At 40.1% G+C, this 17,068-nt stretch overlaps 1 protein-coding gene across 2 annotated transcripts in view; it reads right to left on the bottom strand.

Moving 5' to 3' along the window:
* Positions 1–7,202: 7,202 nt before the first annotated feature.
* Positions 7,203–17,068, bottom strand: part of KDSR (3-ketodihydrosphingosine reductase) — a 39,915-nt gene continuing 30,049 nt past the window's right edge. For both annotated transcript variants that reach the window (XM_020786666.3, XM_020786667.3), the window contains 3 exons: positions 14,048–14,131; positions 11,608–11,709; positions 7,203–9,885 (listed from right to left, as the gene is read on the bottom strand). In XM_020786666.3, coding sequence (XP_020642325.3) covers positions 9,775–9,885; positions 11,608–11,709; positions 14,048–14,131 — 297 coding nt within the window. In that variant the 3' untranslated portion in view covers positions 7,203–9,774. The remainder of the gene's footprint in view (positions 9,886–11,607; positions 11,710–14,047; positions 14,132–17,068) is intronic.

Genomic DNA, 17,068 nt, shown 5'->3' on the forward strand with positions numbered 1-17,068 from the left:
CCTGATATTACTAAGATAAACTCACAAACTCTACAGCATCAGGATACCATAGCTAGAATCTGACTCACACAACCTGATGGCTATCCATGAGATAAATGGGAGATCTTGAATGCAACACATGAACAACTCAAAGTCATCTCATGGAACATAGCAGGGTGGACCTTAAAGCAAAATGATCGCAACTTTCTGGAACATCTGAGGGCTCATGATATAATTTTTTATTCAGGAAACATGGTCCACCAAGCTAATGGATACAGTGGACCCTCGACTTACGGAATTAATCCATATTGAAACGGTGGCTGCAGCTCGAAAAGTCTGTAGGTTGAGGCACCATTGACCTGCAATGTATTAAAAACCGATTAATCCGTAACCAGCTGTTTTTGTTCCATTTTGGTTTTTTCCCCCAGTCTGTACATCAATTCTCCGGCTCCAAGTTGAACCTAAATTTTGCGGCCAGAGAAGTCTGTAACTTGATAAGTCTGTAAGTGGAGCCATCTGTAAGTCGAGGGTCCACTGTATGTTGTACATGATATGCCTGCTGAGACCACCAGAAGGAAAGGTAGACCTAAAGCAGGTTTAGCAATATTGATATCTACTGCTCTCCAGGCATCTGCCATCTGGCTCCCCACTTGTGGGAAAATAGCAATGGCCGGGCATATAGTCTTTGGGGCTCAGACCCTTTTGTTGGTCAATGTTAATATCCCACCCTTCTCATCTCAGAAAAGCATAAAACAAACTTGGGAAGACCTAGAAAATTATATAATAGGACTGGAATGGAAATTCTCTAAATCCCAGCTACTCATAATGGGGGACTTTAATGCAAGATTAGGCTCAAATAACAGCACACTCTTTTTTTTTCTAATTTATGGGGGGCAGTTGAAAATGAGATATTTGCCCCTAGCTACAGTAGAATGTCCAAATATACTAAGGTGAATTATGGTGGCATCTGTATGATCCAAATGGTGACTCCCCTTGGTCTTATAATATTAAACGGGAACCCCCAATATGACAAACACCCTGAATTCATCTATGTATTGTGACATGGAAGCAGTGCTGTGGATTTTGTGCTAATCTCCCGTTCTTTATATAGAGAGGTATTGGAATTTTCTGTAGGCCTAAGGATGGATAGTGACCATCTGCCCCTTAATACCACCCTCGTACTTTCACAGTCTGCCCATTTGAGTGCAAAACTTCATCTTCAAGATAAATTTCTAAACTTCAAACAAAAGAGAATACAATGGACTGAGGAAACCCACAATAAGCTAGAAGGCCTCTTTGGCTCTGCTGAGGGGGAGTCCCTAAAAATTCAATCATAGGAGCCACAAACCACTGCCATAAATAACTATTCAATCCTAATCAATGCGATGAATACGGCCCTAACCTCCAAACAACTGATTCCGCAAACCTCATTAAAGATAAGCGGCCCCAAGTGGTTTGACAGGGAATGTTATGTAGTTAAAAAACAACTGAGAGAGGTATATAACAACTATAGAAAGGAAAACCTAAATACCTGCAGAATATTATGATATAAAAAAGAAATATAAACAATTAATAGCATTTAAAAAGAGACAAGCAATTCAAAAGGGGTGGAATGCATTAATAGAATGCACTTTAAATTAAAAAAAAAAATCCAAACTCTTCTGGGCTCTTGTCACTGATGCCTTGAACTCATCCTCGAACCACCTCAGTTGTAACATCTCAGCGGACATCTGGGAACGGCACTTCTCTACTCTATTCAGGGATATTAAAGAGTACTCAATAGATTTCTTTCCAACCATAAATTTAAATGACACTCCTCCATAGAGGCCGGTCACAGTGACTGAAACAAAAACCCTGATTAGAAGTATGAAATCAGGCAAGGCCCCCGGGGACAGATGCCATTCTCCCTGAAATGCTAAAGGCTAACATGGATTGGTGGGCACCTTTGTTGGCAAACCTGTTTGCCCATATCAATAACTCAGGTAAATTTCCCATTGCTTGGTCCAAAGCCATAATAATACCTATCTTTAAGGAAGGAGAAAGAGGAGACCCAATCAACTACAGACCAATCAGTCCACACTCTGTGTTGGATAAATTGTGCTCCAATCATTTAAATCAAAGACTACTTACTTGGATAGAGGAAGAAAATATCTTGGGGAAGGAACAGGCAGGATTTAGAAAGGGTAGATCAGCAATTGATCACTGTATGATTTTGAGCCATCTTGTGGAGAAATATATGTCCTCTCATGGTAATGGGCTCTATACTGCATTCATAGACTTAAAATCAGCTTTTGATTCTGTCCCAAGAGATATTCTATGGTCAAAATTATACAAATCCTCTATAGATAAGAGACCCCTATATCTTATTAAGTGCCTTTATCAGGGCACCACACTTTGTGTTAGATGTGGTACAGAAAGAAACCTGACACAACCTACTGTATTCAGGCTAATAAAGGGGTTCGACAGGGCTGTATAATAACCACCACATTATTTAACCTGCATTTAAATGATCTGCTTGGGTGGTGTCTTGGAACAGACTTCCGACACGGTTCTTCTGTCACTGTCAAAAATAGGCGTTAAATGGCTGATCCGTACATTTATGACCTACTGTAAGAACAACCAATTGGTTATAAATTTTGTTAAAACCAAAATTATGGTTTTTGCTCAGTCCGTAACACCAAGAGATTGGACAATTAGTGTTTCTTGCATTGAGCAAGTAAAACAGCTAAAATATTTAAGTATTTTCGCAAAGGCTTTCACGGCTGGGATCTAATGGTTGTTCTGGGTTTTTCGGGCTCTTTGGCCGTGTTCTGAAGGTTGTTCTTCCTGACGTTTCGCCTGTCTCTGTGGCCGGCATCTTCTGAAGAACAACCTTCAGAACACGGCCAAAGAGCCCGAAAAACCCAGAACAACTATTTAGGTATTATATTCCACCATAAACTTTCCAGGGCTGTCCATAGACGGTCCATAATCCAAGCAGCCCAGAACATGCAGAAAGCTATCTTGCATTTTTTCTTTGCTAAAGTGTGTGTGTGGGGGGGAATTTATACCAGCTGCTATCCAAGTCTTTAAGCTCAAGATTCTGCCCCAACTGTTATATGGTATACCAACTTGGATTCTAGGATTTCACACACAAATATAGAGAATGTTCTTTCAATTTTTCTAAGATCCATTTTGGGAATGCCAAGATGTGTCCCTGAAGCTGCCTTATGATTAGAGACTGGTCTAACATCACTAGAATATAGGTTCTTAGCTCTTTGCTTTTAGATATTGGAACAAGGTAATACATGCTGAGCCCTCCATGGGGTATCTCAACCTTATACAGAAAGATGCCCATAATAGCTCATGGCTTAAAGCTTTTCCAGCCAAACTGCATTAGGACTCTCTACGGACTTTCTTTATGCCCAGGAAACCAAGGCAGCCAACTCTATCCTAGAAAAACGGATTAGGGACATTGACTTTCAATATTCTATTCCAAAGGCTCATAAAACATGCTGCATCTTGCACCTTGGCCTAAACTATAATTTCTCCCAAAGTGCTAGGTATTTGGAGAATCTGATTATCCCAAAAATACAGGCACGTCTTATCAAGAACCTGATTTAACTGTCTCCAATCCGCAATTTTAGATGGGCGATATTCTGGCACCCCTTATGAAAAAAGATTGTGCCCTTGTAAGGATAGAGAAATTGAAACTTTGAAGCACGTCCTTTTTGAGTGTAATTTTTACAGAAATGAGCGTATAAAACTCATAATGAATGTCTTCCCATGTAGGACTCTGATTTGGCATACAAAATATTTATGAAGTGACACAAACAAAATAACCACCGAATCAGTGGCCAGATTCCTTCTCTCTGCCCAAAGAATACGAAAGACAGTCTTGATCTCTACCTAACCCCGTCATAAAAAAATGTATGGGTAATCTATTTTATAAATTTATACTGTTTTAGCTGTCTTGAAATGTTTTAATTGCTTCCATCTATTTTAAATATTACATATATTTTTCATATTGGGTCGGAGACTGCAAATAAAGATTGATTAGTTGATTGAATTACAGATGCTTTACACCAACAATATTTCACCAAAGGTTCCTGAGTGGACTTAACAGTCATGGAACAAAAGGGGGCCAGTCTTCTTAAATAGGAGTCTGAAAATCAGAATAAACATAGTTTTCATAAATGGAAAGAATAACTTGAGTCATCTCCATACATCATCTTGCATATAATTCCTCCTAATTATAACTGTAGCAATCCTGCATCATCTGGCAAGGCAGCAAAACAGGATCACCCAGACAAAGTAGAGGGTTTAGGATCTCCTAGAGTCACAAGTCTCCTAAGGTATACTTCACCCAAACTACTTAGAAGTAGACACACTAAAATTAGTCCAAAAGCCAAAAGAATTTCACTCAGCAAGATCTGCATCAATGCCAACATATAGCTTTCCTATATAAAACATTAGAAGTAGCTAAAGTCTCACGTTTTCCAACAAGTGAGAAATACTGTTGCTTAAATGTATCTGCAATGAATATTTGCTCTGTCATCTTTTGACATACTAGTAATAATGTTGGGCACAAGGTGTCTACAAATCCTGCATCAGTTTACTATAAATGATAACTGTATTAATGACTTTAAAGACAGGTTACTTACCTGTACCCATGGTTCTTCAAGTGGACCTCTGTGAATTCACACAACAGGGTTAACAGCGCCTGCGCTGGTCCTCCCAGAATCTTCTAGAACTTTTGGAAAAAGTAAAAAAGTTTAAGATTTCCCCTATAGCGCATGCTCCGCCCAACTCAGCCCTCAGTTCCATTTATCCGCCACCATAGCCTGAGTTTAGAGTAATACTTAGTCAGTGACGGACAGTGGGGAGCCTGGGCGGGATGTCTGAATTCACAGAGGTCCACTTGAAGAACCATGGTTACAGGTAAGTAATCCGTCTTTCTTCATCGTGGCCTCTGTGAATGCACACAAAAAGGGTGACTAGCAAGCTCACTTACCGGTAGGAGGGCCGTCACTGTAGAATGGATGTCAGCACTGCTCTTCCAAAGGTGGTCTCTTTCTTGGCCCTGAGGTCCAACCTGTAGTGTGTTATAAAGGTTGAACCAGGTGGCTGCTCTACAGATGTCTGGTATATCGACACCGCGCAGCAGGGCTGTATAAGTTGCAACAGCTCTGGTAGAGTGAGCCTTGAGGCCTTCACGAAGAGCTTTACCCTGTATTTCATAGGCAAGGGAGATAGCTGAAATCAGCCATCTGGAAAGAGTAAATGAGGAGGCCAGGGAGCCTTTGTGCTGTCCATAAAAACACAAGAATAACTTGGATCTGGAAACAGGGTAGATAATACAAGAGATTGATTGATGTGAAACTCGGAAACAACCTTGGGCAAAAAGGAAACATCCGGATACAACATATTGTGTGCATTCACAGAGGCCACGATGAAGAAAGATATATACATCCTTCTTTGAAAAAACTGGGTTTCTTGCTTCAGTTGTGGTGATACTCATATTCTCACAAAAATGATTAATGTATCACTGAATATACCAGTGATCTGGAGACCAACAAAATGCAATATTGGCCTTATGCAGGTAATGCACTCCTGTACTGGAGCTAAACCTAGATGCAAAGCTCTCCCCTCCCCCACACACAACATCTCCTCAATAAATTTTCATTTGAAGGGGATCTTTAAGAGGATTTGCTGGACATGGTCCTCACAACTGCGAACCTTGGTGAGGGCTTTCTGTCATGAACAGGTTTCTAAATACATCCACTCAGGTATAATTACAACTCCTTTATGAACTTTGTGCTTTGGTGTGTCTCTATAGAAGATCATGCGTGACATCCCCATTACACATTTAGTAGTTGCTGGCAGGTTCAGTGCTTTCATGGAGAGATGGTATCATCACATTTCTTTCCCATTAAAGCAGGGGAGAGATCTTGAGATGGTAGTCACTTGCTCCATTACTGTGCCCACTTGCTCCATTACTGTGCCCACTTTCCTGAAATTACATGGGCCACATAACTTCAGATGGTGTCATTTTGAGCATGAAAAAAGGCACAGAGAAAGGGTTAGGCCCCCAACTCAACTGCAGAGGAAGGGATCAAATCCTGCTCCCCATGATTATTATAAAAGGAGAGTATAAAGATTACATAATTAACTTCTCATTTTGCATGATCTCAGAGAACAGTGTAAGAGCCCACAAGAAGCCACCTACGTTGCATAGGCTGCAGCCTATTTAGGTAGCCTACTTTGTAGCCACTTCCCTATATTTAACAGGCCATCTCCTGGTATTAGAGCTTGCAAGAAAAAAAGAAGTTTCAACCTTCCTGTCTTCCAGTAATATCTACAGCAGGGGTTGTCAGGATACTGTAATTTTTATAGGTCTGAACCTGGATAAATGTGTTATTAATGAGCTGCCATTGCGACCAGATTTGTGTATGCTGAGTCACTGTGACTGCTGAGGAGATGATGCAATGTCTGAAGATGAGATGACATTCAGGTGCAGAAGATGATGTAATGTGTCTTCTGATTGGACTGAAGAAGCATTGTATATGTATATAAGTGAACAGTGTGTTCATAGATTTCTCTTCTCTCTCTATCACTTGCTGCTATCCTCTATGCCAGTTTGTTTAATGATTTCCTGCCATGCTGAAATGATGCCAGCCTGTATATACTTGTAAATATTGTAAATACACCTGTCTTGCTAAAGAAGAAGAACATGTAAGTGTCTTCAATTAACTCTGCATATTTTCCTGTCGCCAAATCCTGACAGGGGTCCCCAACCTCCGGTCTGCGGCCTGGTACTGGGCCGTGGCCTTGGCAGGATTGGGCCAAGGAGAGAGATCTCCCGTCCCCCCCGCCTGCATGCCCCCCACACACGGACACCCCACATGCACGCACACACACTCCACCCACACATGCCCCCCGTCTGCACGGACCCATGCCCCCCCGCCTGCACACTAAGCCAGTCCGCGATACAAAAAAGGTTAGGGACCACTGATCTACAGTGATTTTTTAACTTGGGGCAATTTGCTTCTAAAAGCTATGCGGTTTGCAGTTATGCAAGAGAGTTGTAGCCATTATATTGTAAGCCACCTTAGGTCTTGCAAAAGAGAAAATCAAGATATAAATTAAACAAACATTATCACAAGTCCTAATAGAAATATATTTACTCAGCATGACCAGAGAACAATCATTTGAGCCAGTTTTGAAGAAAGATGCAGTGAAAGTAAAACATAAATTTCATTTATTTAATGAAATTACAAAATATTACAAATTATAATTCTGGCACAACACTTTGTGAAGCAACAAGCAGAAGCAAGTTATGGGTTTTAACCATATTCATGTTAACAGTAAAAGTGCATAACTTTTTTCACAGTACAGTATACAATTGCAGGCTAATTACCCATTTACTTCCTTTTCTTCAGTTATTATTAAACCCATCTGGCCTGGATATGAGCATTAGAACGTTTAGCATTTATTAAAGAAGCAAAGGCTGGCAATATGACAAGACAATTCTATTCAACTGTACAGAAACACAGGGCATAATCCATTCACAGATGAACACAGCAAAGCCCTGATGATTTCAATAGGAGGGTTAAACATGTCTTTAAACAGATGCACAATAATTTATTCTTCTTGAGCTGTTCAGTTATTTGGCATCTAAAATACCTAGAATCCAAGGTTTCAATGGAATGTTAAGCAGCCTGAAAGATTTTCTACTACTGCACCAACTCTAATGGTGGGGATTCAATACAGCAAGTTCTCCTTTAAAAAAAAAGATTACACACAGAAGCAACAGAAACCTCTTCTGGTGTCATGTTTCACTGCCAGAGAGTATCAAACCACTTTCAACTAGCTGCTAACTGGAATTGGAAAGAAACTTAGAGGGTCAAGGTTAAGGTACTTCAATAAACCTCACCAAAGATCATCATTACATTATTATATATTTCTTCTAACTAGTTTTCTCATACACACCCCAATGCCAGATGACTCAGTTATTTCTGTTTAGAGTCCGCGTTTCCAGGCCCAGCATTTAGAAGCAACACCTGTACTCCTGTGCAACAGGCAAAAAATAAACCTTAAACATCAGGAATTAGAAACTGATTACAATCTGGAAGACTAGTCCCAGATTTGAACTACAGCTGGCTAAATCTGGCTCCACAAAGAATCCCCTCTTCCCAACTTTTTTCTCTCAATCCACTGCATTTTGGCAGCGGAGAGCCTGTCACTCTTAGAAACCATTTCCTCCACCTAACAAGCTGGCTTGTTGAGACTCTTGCCAGACAGTCATGTTAGGCACTTGGATAATGATGATGGATAGCAATAACTGTTTGTAAACAACCAGATGAACACTGAAATTCCATAAAATCTGTAACCAGTGGGAACCGGCCCACTCACAATCATTTAATTCCCTAACGCTACTGAGACGCTTTTCGTAAGCCCAAATTCTATGTTGTAACAAGACTGACGTGCTAGGGTTACAATTTCAGAACAGTATCAACAGTCTGGCACCACCAGAGGAGGAATGTAAGCACTTTCCTATGTTATATTTAATTATTTGAAGCACCTTATTTGCTTACTTCCATTTCTGCTTGGTAGAGAGCCTCCTGTCTTTCAACTCCACTGGCAGTCATAAACATGAACTCAACTTACAGAGAAAAAAAACAAGTATTCTAGCAATTTCATTCATATTGGTTTATCTGCAAATATAAAGGTGTACTTGGTCAATCGGGGGGGGGGGACATTTTCTAGTATCACAGCAAAGGATTCATTTTGCTGAAGATATACAACTATTAAAAGGATATTTCATTGTCTCCACCCGAAGAAATGTGGATCATACAGAAAAATAATGTCACTGATTTTTCAAATTTAACATTGTTCTTAATACAACACAGGGAAGACTTTGTAAAGCTTTCTGTGCACTCCTGTGTTTTAGGAATAGGAAAGATTAGCTAAAATATTGTGTCTGTCTAAATCCTGAAGTCCTGGTAAGAGAAAAATCAACATTAGTCTCCAAGGGAACTATTGTACGGGCAAATTCAAATATTCATTTTCGAACCTGATACAGTCCTCTCATGCAAGCAACCCTATCATATTGCAAGGAGAGGGTTGTTTAAAGGGAATTCTAGAATCAAAGCCACATACTGCACTCCAGTATACAACCACAAAAACAAAACAAAACAAGACTTTGGCCCAGTTCACGTATTATTCCAGAGGTAAAATACTTCATTTCTGGTTAGTTTTTTGGTTGTAACTAGATTTGTTGCAACCTTCAGAACTACCTCACACATTGTCAACACTGCAGAGCCATGTTCACATGATTCAGATCCCTCACAGGAAAAATAATGCCAGATTTATGTATGGACTGGGCTGTCAGTATTAGTTCTGAGCAGCACAGTTGTGTAGGAGAACTACATCACAGAATGCATGTTTGAACCAGCCCCTAAATTACATCACTAAATCAAACTTTTAACCACCATTAGTATTGGTCCAGAATTAGCAGCAAATAGGACTCTCTGAAGTTCTGCTCTTCCAACAAACTAATTTCTAAGGTAACACTCTGCTTATTACTTCAAATCACAGAAGAGAATAAAAACACTGCAGTCTTCTTCATTGACCCTTTTGCATAGGCTCTTTTTCTGGAGTTGCTCATTTGTTTCCTTCTTTCACCACCGAAGATCAGCACCTCTTTCCCCATATATAATATATTTAAATGAGGCATATAGGCCACAGGTACAGTTCCATTTAGCAGCAAAATGTCCAACTTGATAAAATAATTGAATTCAGGCTCATTCCACTTTAGTCCTTTTTTCCAGATTTCTCTTTTTGTACCATGCAACGGAGAACTATGCTGTTAAAACTTGTTAGAAAGTACAGGCCAATGAAGCGAAAAAGACCCATGCAAATAATCTGAAAGGCAAGAGAGAGAGAGAAAGTTGTCTTATTCAATGTACTTTAGCTAGCAATTATATAACAATATTTTCTTCCCTATGAAATTTTAGAGATTTGATTGGCCCCAAAGAGCCAGCAGGCAGCCTATTCACATATTGATGAAAAAGGACCATTTAATCAGCATTGGCTTAATTCACTGCAAAACACATTCCAATGGGCAGGAAAATATGTAGTTGCAGCACTGGCCAAAGTTGGTAACAGATCCTCCTTCCACATAAAAGTTTCCCTTTTGCCACATTTCATACAGTTGGAAGAGAATGTTTAATTCAAGCTAAATGTTAACAGTTGGTATTGCTGATATTTTAACTGATAACATTTTCAAGTCTCGTGCCATTTTTGAACAAAGTTTTGGAGCAGGTGGTGACTTCCCAGTTTCAGGGTTCTTGCATGAAATGGATTACAGTATTTGGATCCCTTTCAACCTGGTTTCAAGTCTGGTTATAGGATGAACACTTTTGGTTGCATGATAGATGGTCTACACTAGGAACTGGACAGGGCAATTGATTTTGATCCCTTGCTTAATACAGGGATTCAAATCAAACAACACCTGACAGATGGTTGTCTAATTTTTTCTTGAATGCCTCCAGCGTTGCAACTCACCACCTCCTGAGGTAACTGGTTCCACTGCCATACTACTCTAATAATTAGGAAGTTTTTCCTGATATTCAGCCGAAATCTGGCTTCTTGTAACTTGAACCCAATGTTACATGTCCTGCACTCTGGGATGTTCGTGAACAGATTCTGCCCCTCCTATGTATGAAAATCTTTCAATTATCTGAAGAATGCGATTGTATCTCTCCCTCAGTCTTTTGTTCGCTAGGCTAAACATGGCCAGTTATTGCAGTCTTTCTTCATAGAGCTTGGTTTCCAGCCCCCGATCATCCTTTTTACCCTCCTCTGAACTTGCTCCAGTTTGTCAGCATCCTTCCTGAAGTGTGGTGCCCAGAACTGGACACAGTACTCAAGATAAGGCCTTACCAGTGGGGAACTAGTACTACATGCGATTTGAAGTCTATACTTATAGGCAGCATATAATAACCTTCCCACTACAGTTTCACTGGCTACTGGTCAGGGGTGAGGGAGGGCTCCTCTAAGTTTTACTGTCCTCATGGCTGTGTTTGTAGGCAATGTGAGAGAGCACATTTTTGGGGCTCCTCCACACTGTGGGGTGCTTTCCCTCAGGAGACCAGGCTGGCAGCCTCCCTCTTGTCTTTCTGTCATTAGGTAAGGATGTTTCTTTTTAAACAGGCTTTTAGCAATTACATTGTGTGTCAAATGTAAACTCACCCCAAGATAGCAGTTACAAACTTTTAAGTGTGTCCTTAAAGATTGTTTTAGTGTTTGTATCATCAATTTTAATACTATCCTACGTTTAATCACGTTTAATTGTATAATTATTGCTCCTTTTAGCTTTATTTGTATTTTAATTACTCTGAGCCACCATGAGACCCTTTATGGGAAGCAGCTGGAACAGAAATAGACTGATAAATAATAAATACAGCATATGTCAATCTCCATAAATGAAATCTGTCATTATGACTCTACTATAGCCACTTATTGTACTACAAGCCACTGAGAAAGAAAGACTTTTGGATTTTACAGACCCAATAAGCCTGAATATTCAACACTAGAAAAGAAGAACAGATCAGTGAAGTAGTCAAGTGTGATTTTGTTTCTTACTCCTGCAAAGGCGTCAGCAATAGAAAAGGCTGGTGACATTCCACTGGTCAGAATTGCCAACAGGTGACCATCTACACCGATAGCACTGGAGAATTTTCCTTGCTGGGTGGAATGAAAAAAATTTAAGTAGGTTACCAAATAATTCCATCAACAGGATCAGTTTCAAAAAGATGCAGTGTAAGACTTCACTGCAGGCCACTACATCTATCAAAAACACTGCAAGCACAGAGGCTGAGCAATCTTAGATGGCTGAAGTACATTTACCCAATATTTTAGTCGATATAGTCAGTTCTATTATTCTAGAAGATATTAAAATACAGTCATGCCCTGCTTAACTATTACCCCGCATTACGATGAATCCGCTTCACAACGATGTTTTTGCGATCGCAATTGCAAAACGATAGACTAAATGGTTTTTTTTTCCGCTTTGCAAAGATCGGTTCCCTGCTTCGGGAACCAATTCTTCGCCTTACGATGATCAAAACAGCTGATTGTCAGGTTTTCAAAATGGCTGCCGGGTGCTCAAAATGGCTCCCCTGCTGTGCTCAGGGAAGAATTCCTCGCTATACAGGCACCAAAAATGGCTGCCGTATGGAGGATCTTTGCTGGACAGTGAGTTTTTAGCCCATTGGAATGCATTAACCGGGTTTTAATGTGTTTCAATGGGTTTTTTAATTTCGCTTTACGACGTTTTCGCTCTAGAGATTTTGCTGGAACAAATTAACGTCGTTAAGCGAGCCACCACTGTACTTCAAATGGTTTAAAATATTTAAAACTATTTAAACTATTTTCTCCTTGGATGTAATGAAACACTGAGAGTTCCCAGGTTAAGCATGTAAAGTTAAAAAGAAATAGTATACCCTGTTGTTTTGGGGTTTGTTTTGTAAAGCCATAAGCTTTGCTCACGCATAATCCAATATGGAGTTCAGGAATGATCCTGGACTTTCTATAAACTCTTAGCCAGCAACACAGTTAGGAACAGCTTTCATCATCTTTGGCTACTTTGTCAACCTCTTGTCACCTTCCCAAACTACTGGATTGCAATGTTACCTATAAGGAACTGCCTTCTTTCTTCAGGAAAATTGGATATGTTCTCCCTTACCCTCTTTTTAGACAAGTTGTTAATCCTCTTTAATTCCAGTAAATATTTTATTTGATTTTTTTCTGTTTTAACAACTTCTACCACCACCGCCTTTACATTCAGTTACAGTGTGTATTTAATCCTTTGGAGAAGGGAATGGAAAGTAACAAGGTAGAGAAATGTCCTTTTCAAATGCCCTTTTAGCAAATTGTTCCTGACAATCTTATTCTCTTCCCTTGCCACAATTTCAACAGCTGTTCTGGGGCCAAGTCAGAGTCACAGGCCCTATGGAATGCCTCTTCTTTGTGACCTCCCACAGAGAGTACTGTAGCAATTATAGGTCCTTCTGCAGCCTCGGGAACATGTTTATAGAGTCACATCTCTCCATCTGAGAGCAGACCTCCTCCCCAAACTTTGGAGAGTGGGGGGCCTGCAAAAAAATCATAATCCTTTGGATGCTCTCCATAGATGAAAGAATTGCAACTTAATCTGATTTTATAGTTTGATTTTTTTTTTTAAAAAAAAAATTCATTCCACTTAGGAAAAAAGCAAGATTTTTTTAAAATAGCCTAATGGATAGCAGAGGTATTTTTATTTTTACACTAATTTGAAATAAAATGTGCTGTACACATAAATAAGCCCTTTCCCCCCGATCCATTCTTTTGCCCCTAAAGAATTGCATATGTTCTTATTTATTCACTCTCTTCAGCCCAAGATTGACTCCTAAATGCACAATTTCCCAAATCTTTTAGTAAGTTTGTCATTTCTGTATTCTAGATTATAACATGCCCTCTACATTTCTGCTTATCATGCACTCCATGTGCTAAAAAGTGGGCATAGCATGCTAATTTGTACAAGTTACTATCCTCTATCTTTACTAATACAGTCTTTTACTAATGGGGAAATATGCATTGACAAAAGCAGATGGTATATAAAAATGAACTATAGCTGAAAGAAAAAGCAAACAAGAATAGTAAATAAAAATAATTAAAATCATTTCAAAGGGCTAGAACAAATGATGTCCAAAGCACTATAAAAAGCTAGCAAACAATTTGGGTACGATACGAGTAATTGAAAGCTGAAATTAATTCCAGAACTCTTGGTTCTGTGCTGTTCACTGTTCTAGATTTCTACAGTTGTTGCAGGCAGGGGCCTGTTTTTGCTGATACAAGTTACCACACATACTGATTCCAGTGTATACATTCAAAGCAAGGTTCTCTAGTAAAACAAAAAAGTAAGTTCTAGTATTTAGCGAGAAAAGGATGCATGTAATATATTTAATAATAATTTAACTAGTTTGGTAAGCCATTCATGCTCAATTTCCAATAAGAAAGACTTTTAATAGAAAGTTTTACTCACAGTGGCATCTTTAACAATAATTCTGGCAACATGGTCAGGCTGGCAGATTGATGATGCTTCTGAAATCATCTTAGTCTCTAAAAGCTTGTGTACAGACAAATAAGAACATGGAGATCAAGAAAAAAGTATGTTATTGTGCAGAACACCAAGCTTCAACTGCAGTTTGATGAACACTCAAAGAAACCAAAAGTGTATGACCATTGTTTAACTGAAATTTTTGCATAACAAAATATGTGTTCCAACAGTACACCAGAGTTGTTTTAAATGCTTAATAGGAATGATCTGGTGCTTATATTAAAACTATCACAGATTACTACAGTTTTAAAAGTTTTTACAATATCAATAAACGTGAAACTAAAATTAGTAAAAGCACTTTATAATTCCTCTTAATCACAGCCAGAATGATAATAAGTGCTTTAGAGGCACTTTTTTCCTGAGATTTAACTTGTACATCTCTGACCAACTGATTTTTCATTTTTCAAGCTATTTGGTTGTGCCTGTGCAGAATCTGAGCACATTTAATTACTGTGCTTCCCTGGGAATCCCTTATGTTCTAGGGCCCTCTGAATGGGGGAATCTTTAATGTCTAAAAATAACTGGGGCTGGGTGAGATCATAAGCTTCTACCTACCCACCTACCTATCTAATCTATCTATCATACCACACCACCCATCTGACTGCAAGACCACTCTCGGCAGTTTGCAACACAGTAAAACACTGACACTTAAAAAAACCCATAATAGTTATATAAAACTCTAAATCAGAATTACAATATACAATCACAAATAGTCAAATCAACATCTGCATAAACAACATCACTTTTAATTAGTGATGAAAGGCCACTGACTTGTGTGATGTAACTAGCTGCAACTGGATTTTGCCTCATATTTTGTTATATTTACTTTTTATAATTCTAAATAAATGTACTGCTTGTTTGCTTTAATTATCAGACTCTGCCTTGTTCTATCCCATGCTTTAACCCAGTTATAAACAAGGGAAAAATAAATATAAGGAGAGGTTACTTACCTGTAACTCTGGTTCTTCAAGTGGTCATCTGTGAATTCACACTAATGGGTTAAGTCTGCGCATGCGCAGAGGCCTCAGAATATTCTGGAGCAGAAAACTTGCTAGGACCGCCCCCGCCCGCAACCCATGTGATCCTAGCAGTTACCTCAGTTCCCCAATGACGCTGCTGCTCCAAGAGAGAGACAGACATGACAGACAGAGGGGATGATGGGCGGGAAGTGTGAATTTACAGATGACCACTGGAAGAACCAGAGTTACAGGTAAGTAACCTCTCTTCTTTATGGTCTCTGTGAATGCACACTAATGGGTGGCTGACAAGTTTATCTTTAAAGGTGGAGGGACGTCATGGCAAAGCTGAAGAGAGAACCGCATGTCCAAAACATGCACCCGCCTTGGCACACATGTCCAAACGATAATGGGATGCAAAGGTAGATTGAGTTGACCAGGTGGCAGCCCTACAGATATCCTGGACTGGAACATCTCTGAGAAAGGCCGTAGACATTGCCAGCCATCTGGTAGAATGCGCCTTGACAGGGCCTGGAAGAGGCTTTTTAGCTAATTGGTAGGTAAGACGAATAGTCTGCACGATCCATCTAGATATGGTCTGTGGAGAAACCTGCTGTCCTCTGTGAGGTGAATGAGGCGAGACAAACAAACGCTTGGACCTCCTAAAGGAAGCAGTCCTTTTAACATAGAAAGCTAGGGCACGTCGCACACCCAAAAGGTGAAGTGATCTCTCAATACTAATGGAAGGCTTAGTAAAAAGGTGGGCAGAATGATTGGCTGCCAAACATGAAAATCAGTCGATATCTTAGGAAGGAAGGAGATGTCTGCATATAGGGTAACCTTATCCGGGTGGAATTGTAGGAAGGGAGGATCAACACGGAGAGCTGCCAGCTCTGATGCCCTACAGGCAGAGGTGATTGCCACCAGGAACAGAACTTTAAATGACAACAAGTGCTCTGTGGCAGTAGCCAGTGGTTCAAATGATGGGAGAGACAAACGCCTTAGGACCATATGCAGCGACCACCGAGGTGTAGGAGACTGTCTTGGAGGATTAAGGTGGGCTACCCCACGGAGGAATCTTTTCAATGTAGGGTGCAAAACAATAAAGTAGCCTCAGAATCTTTGGGTTGGTGCGCCACAACTGCTGACAAGTAGACCTTCAGCATGGACAATGACAGGTGATGATCAAACAGGTAGGATAGAAAAAGTAATGCAGCTCTCAGGGTAGTCGGTGCCATCAGAAGATCATGCACTTTCGCAAATTTTTGAAAAGCCAGCCATTTATAAGTGTAGAGATGATTAGTAGACAAGAGAGAGAATATAGTGTCTATTGAGGTAAGATTCTCCAAGCCATCAGATGTAAGGATTGAAGGTCAGGATGGAAGATCCTCCCTCAATGTTGAGTGAGGAGGTTAGTGAGACACGGTAGCTGCATTGATTGGAATGACCTGGTGGTCAACATTGTGAACCATGGTTGCCTCGGCCAGTACAGGGCAATTAGGATCGCATTGGCGCTATCCTGTTTCATTTTCACAATGGTTTGTAAGATGAGTGGTATTGGAGGAAAGAGATAGATGAGGTGCGTACTCCAGGATACCATGGTCTTCGGCCTATTCCTGCTCTTGAAAAGTATCAGAAGCATTTCCTGTTTGACTCCGTTGCGAACGCGTCTATCACAGGTTGACCCCATCATCTGCAGATGCTGAGAAACACGTCGTGATCGAGAAACCACTCGTGCATCTGGAAAGTCTGTTTGATCAGATAATCTGCCCAGGCATTGTCCTGAGTGGAAATGTGTACAGCCGATGGAAAGATGTGGTGATCAAGGCACCAATCCCAAAACTGAACAGCCAGGAGTAATGGGGAGGAGAATACATACCCCCTTGTTTGTAGACATAATACAGTGCAGTAGTATTATCCGTGGTAACCTGGACCACCATGCCAGAAGTGACTGGTACGAAAGCATGGAATGCTTTCAAAATGGCCAACA

This window comes from Pogona vitticeps, chromosome 4 (assembly GCF_051106095.1).
Source record: "Pogona vitticeps strain Pit_001003342236 chromosome 4, PviZW2.1, whole genome shotgun sequence".
NCBI lineage: Eukaryota > Metazoa > Chordata > Lepidosauria > Squamata > Agamidae > Pogona > Pogona vitticeps.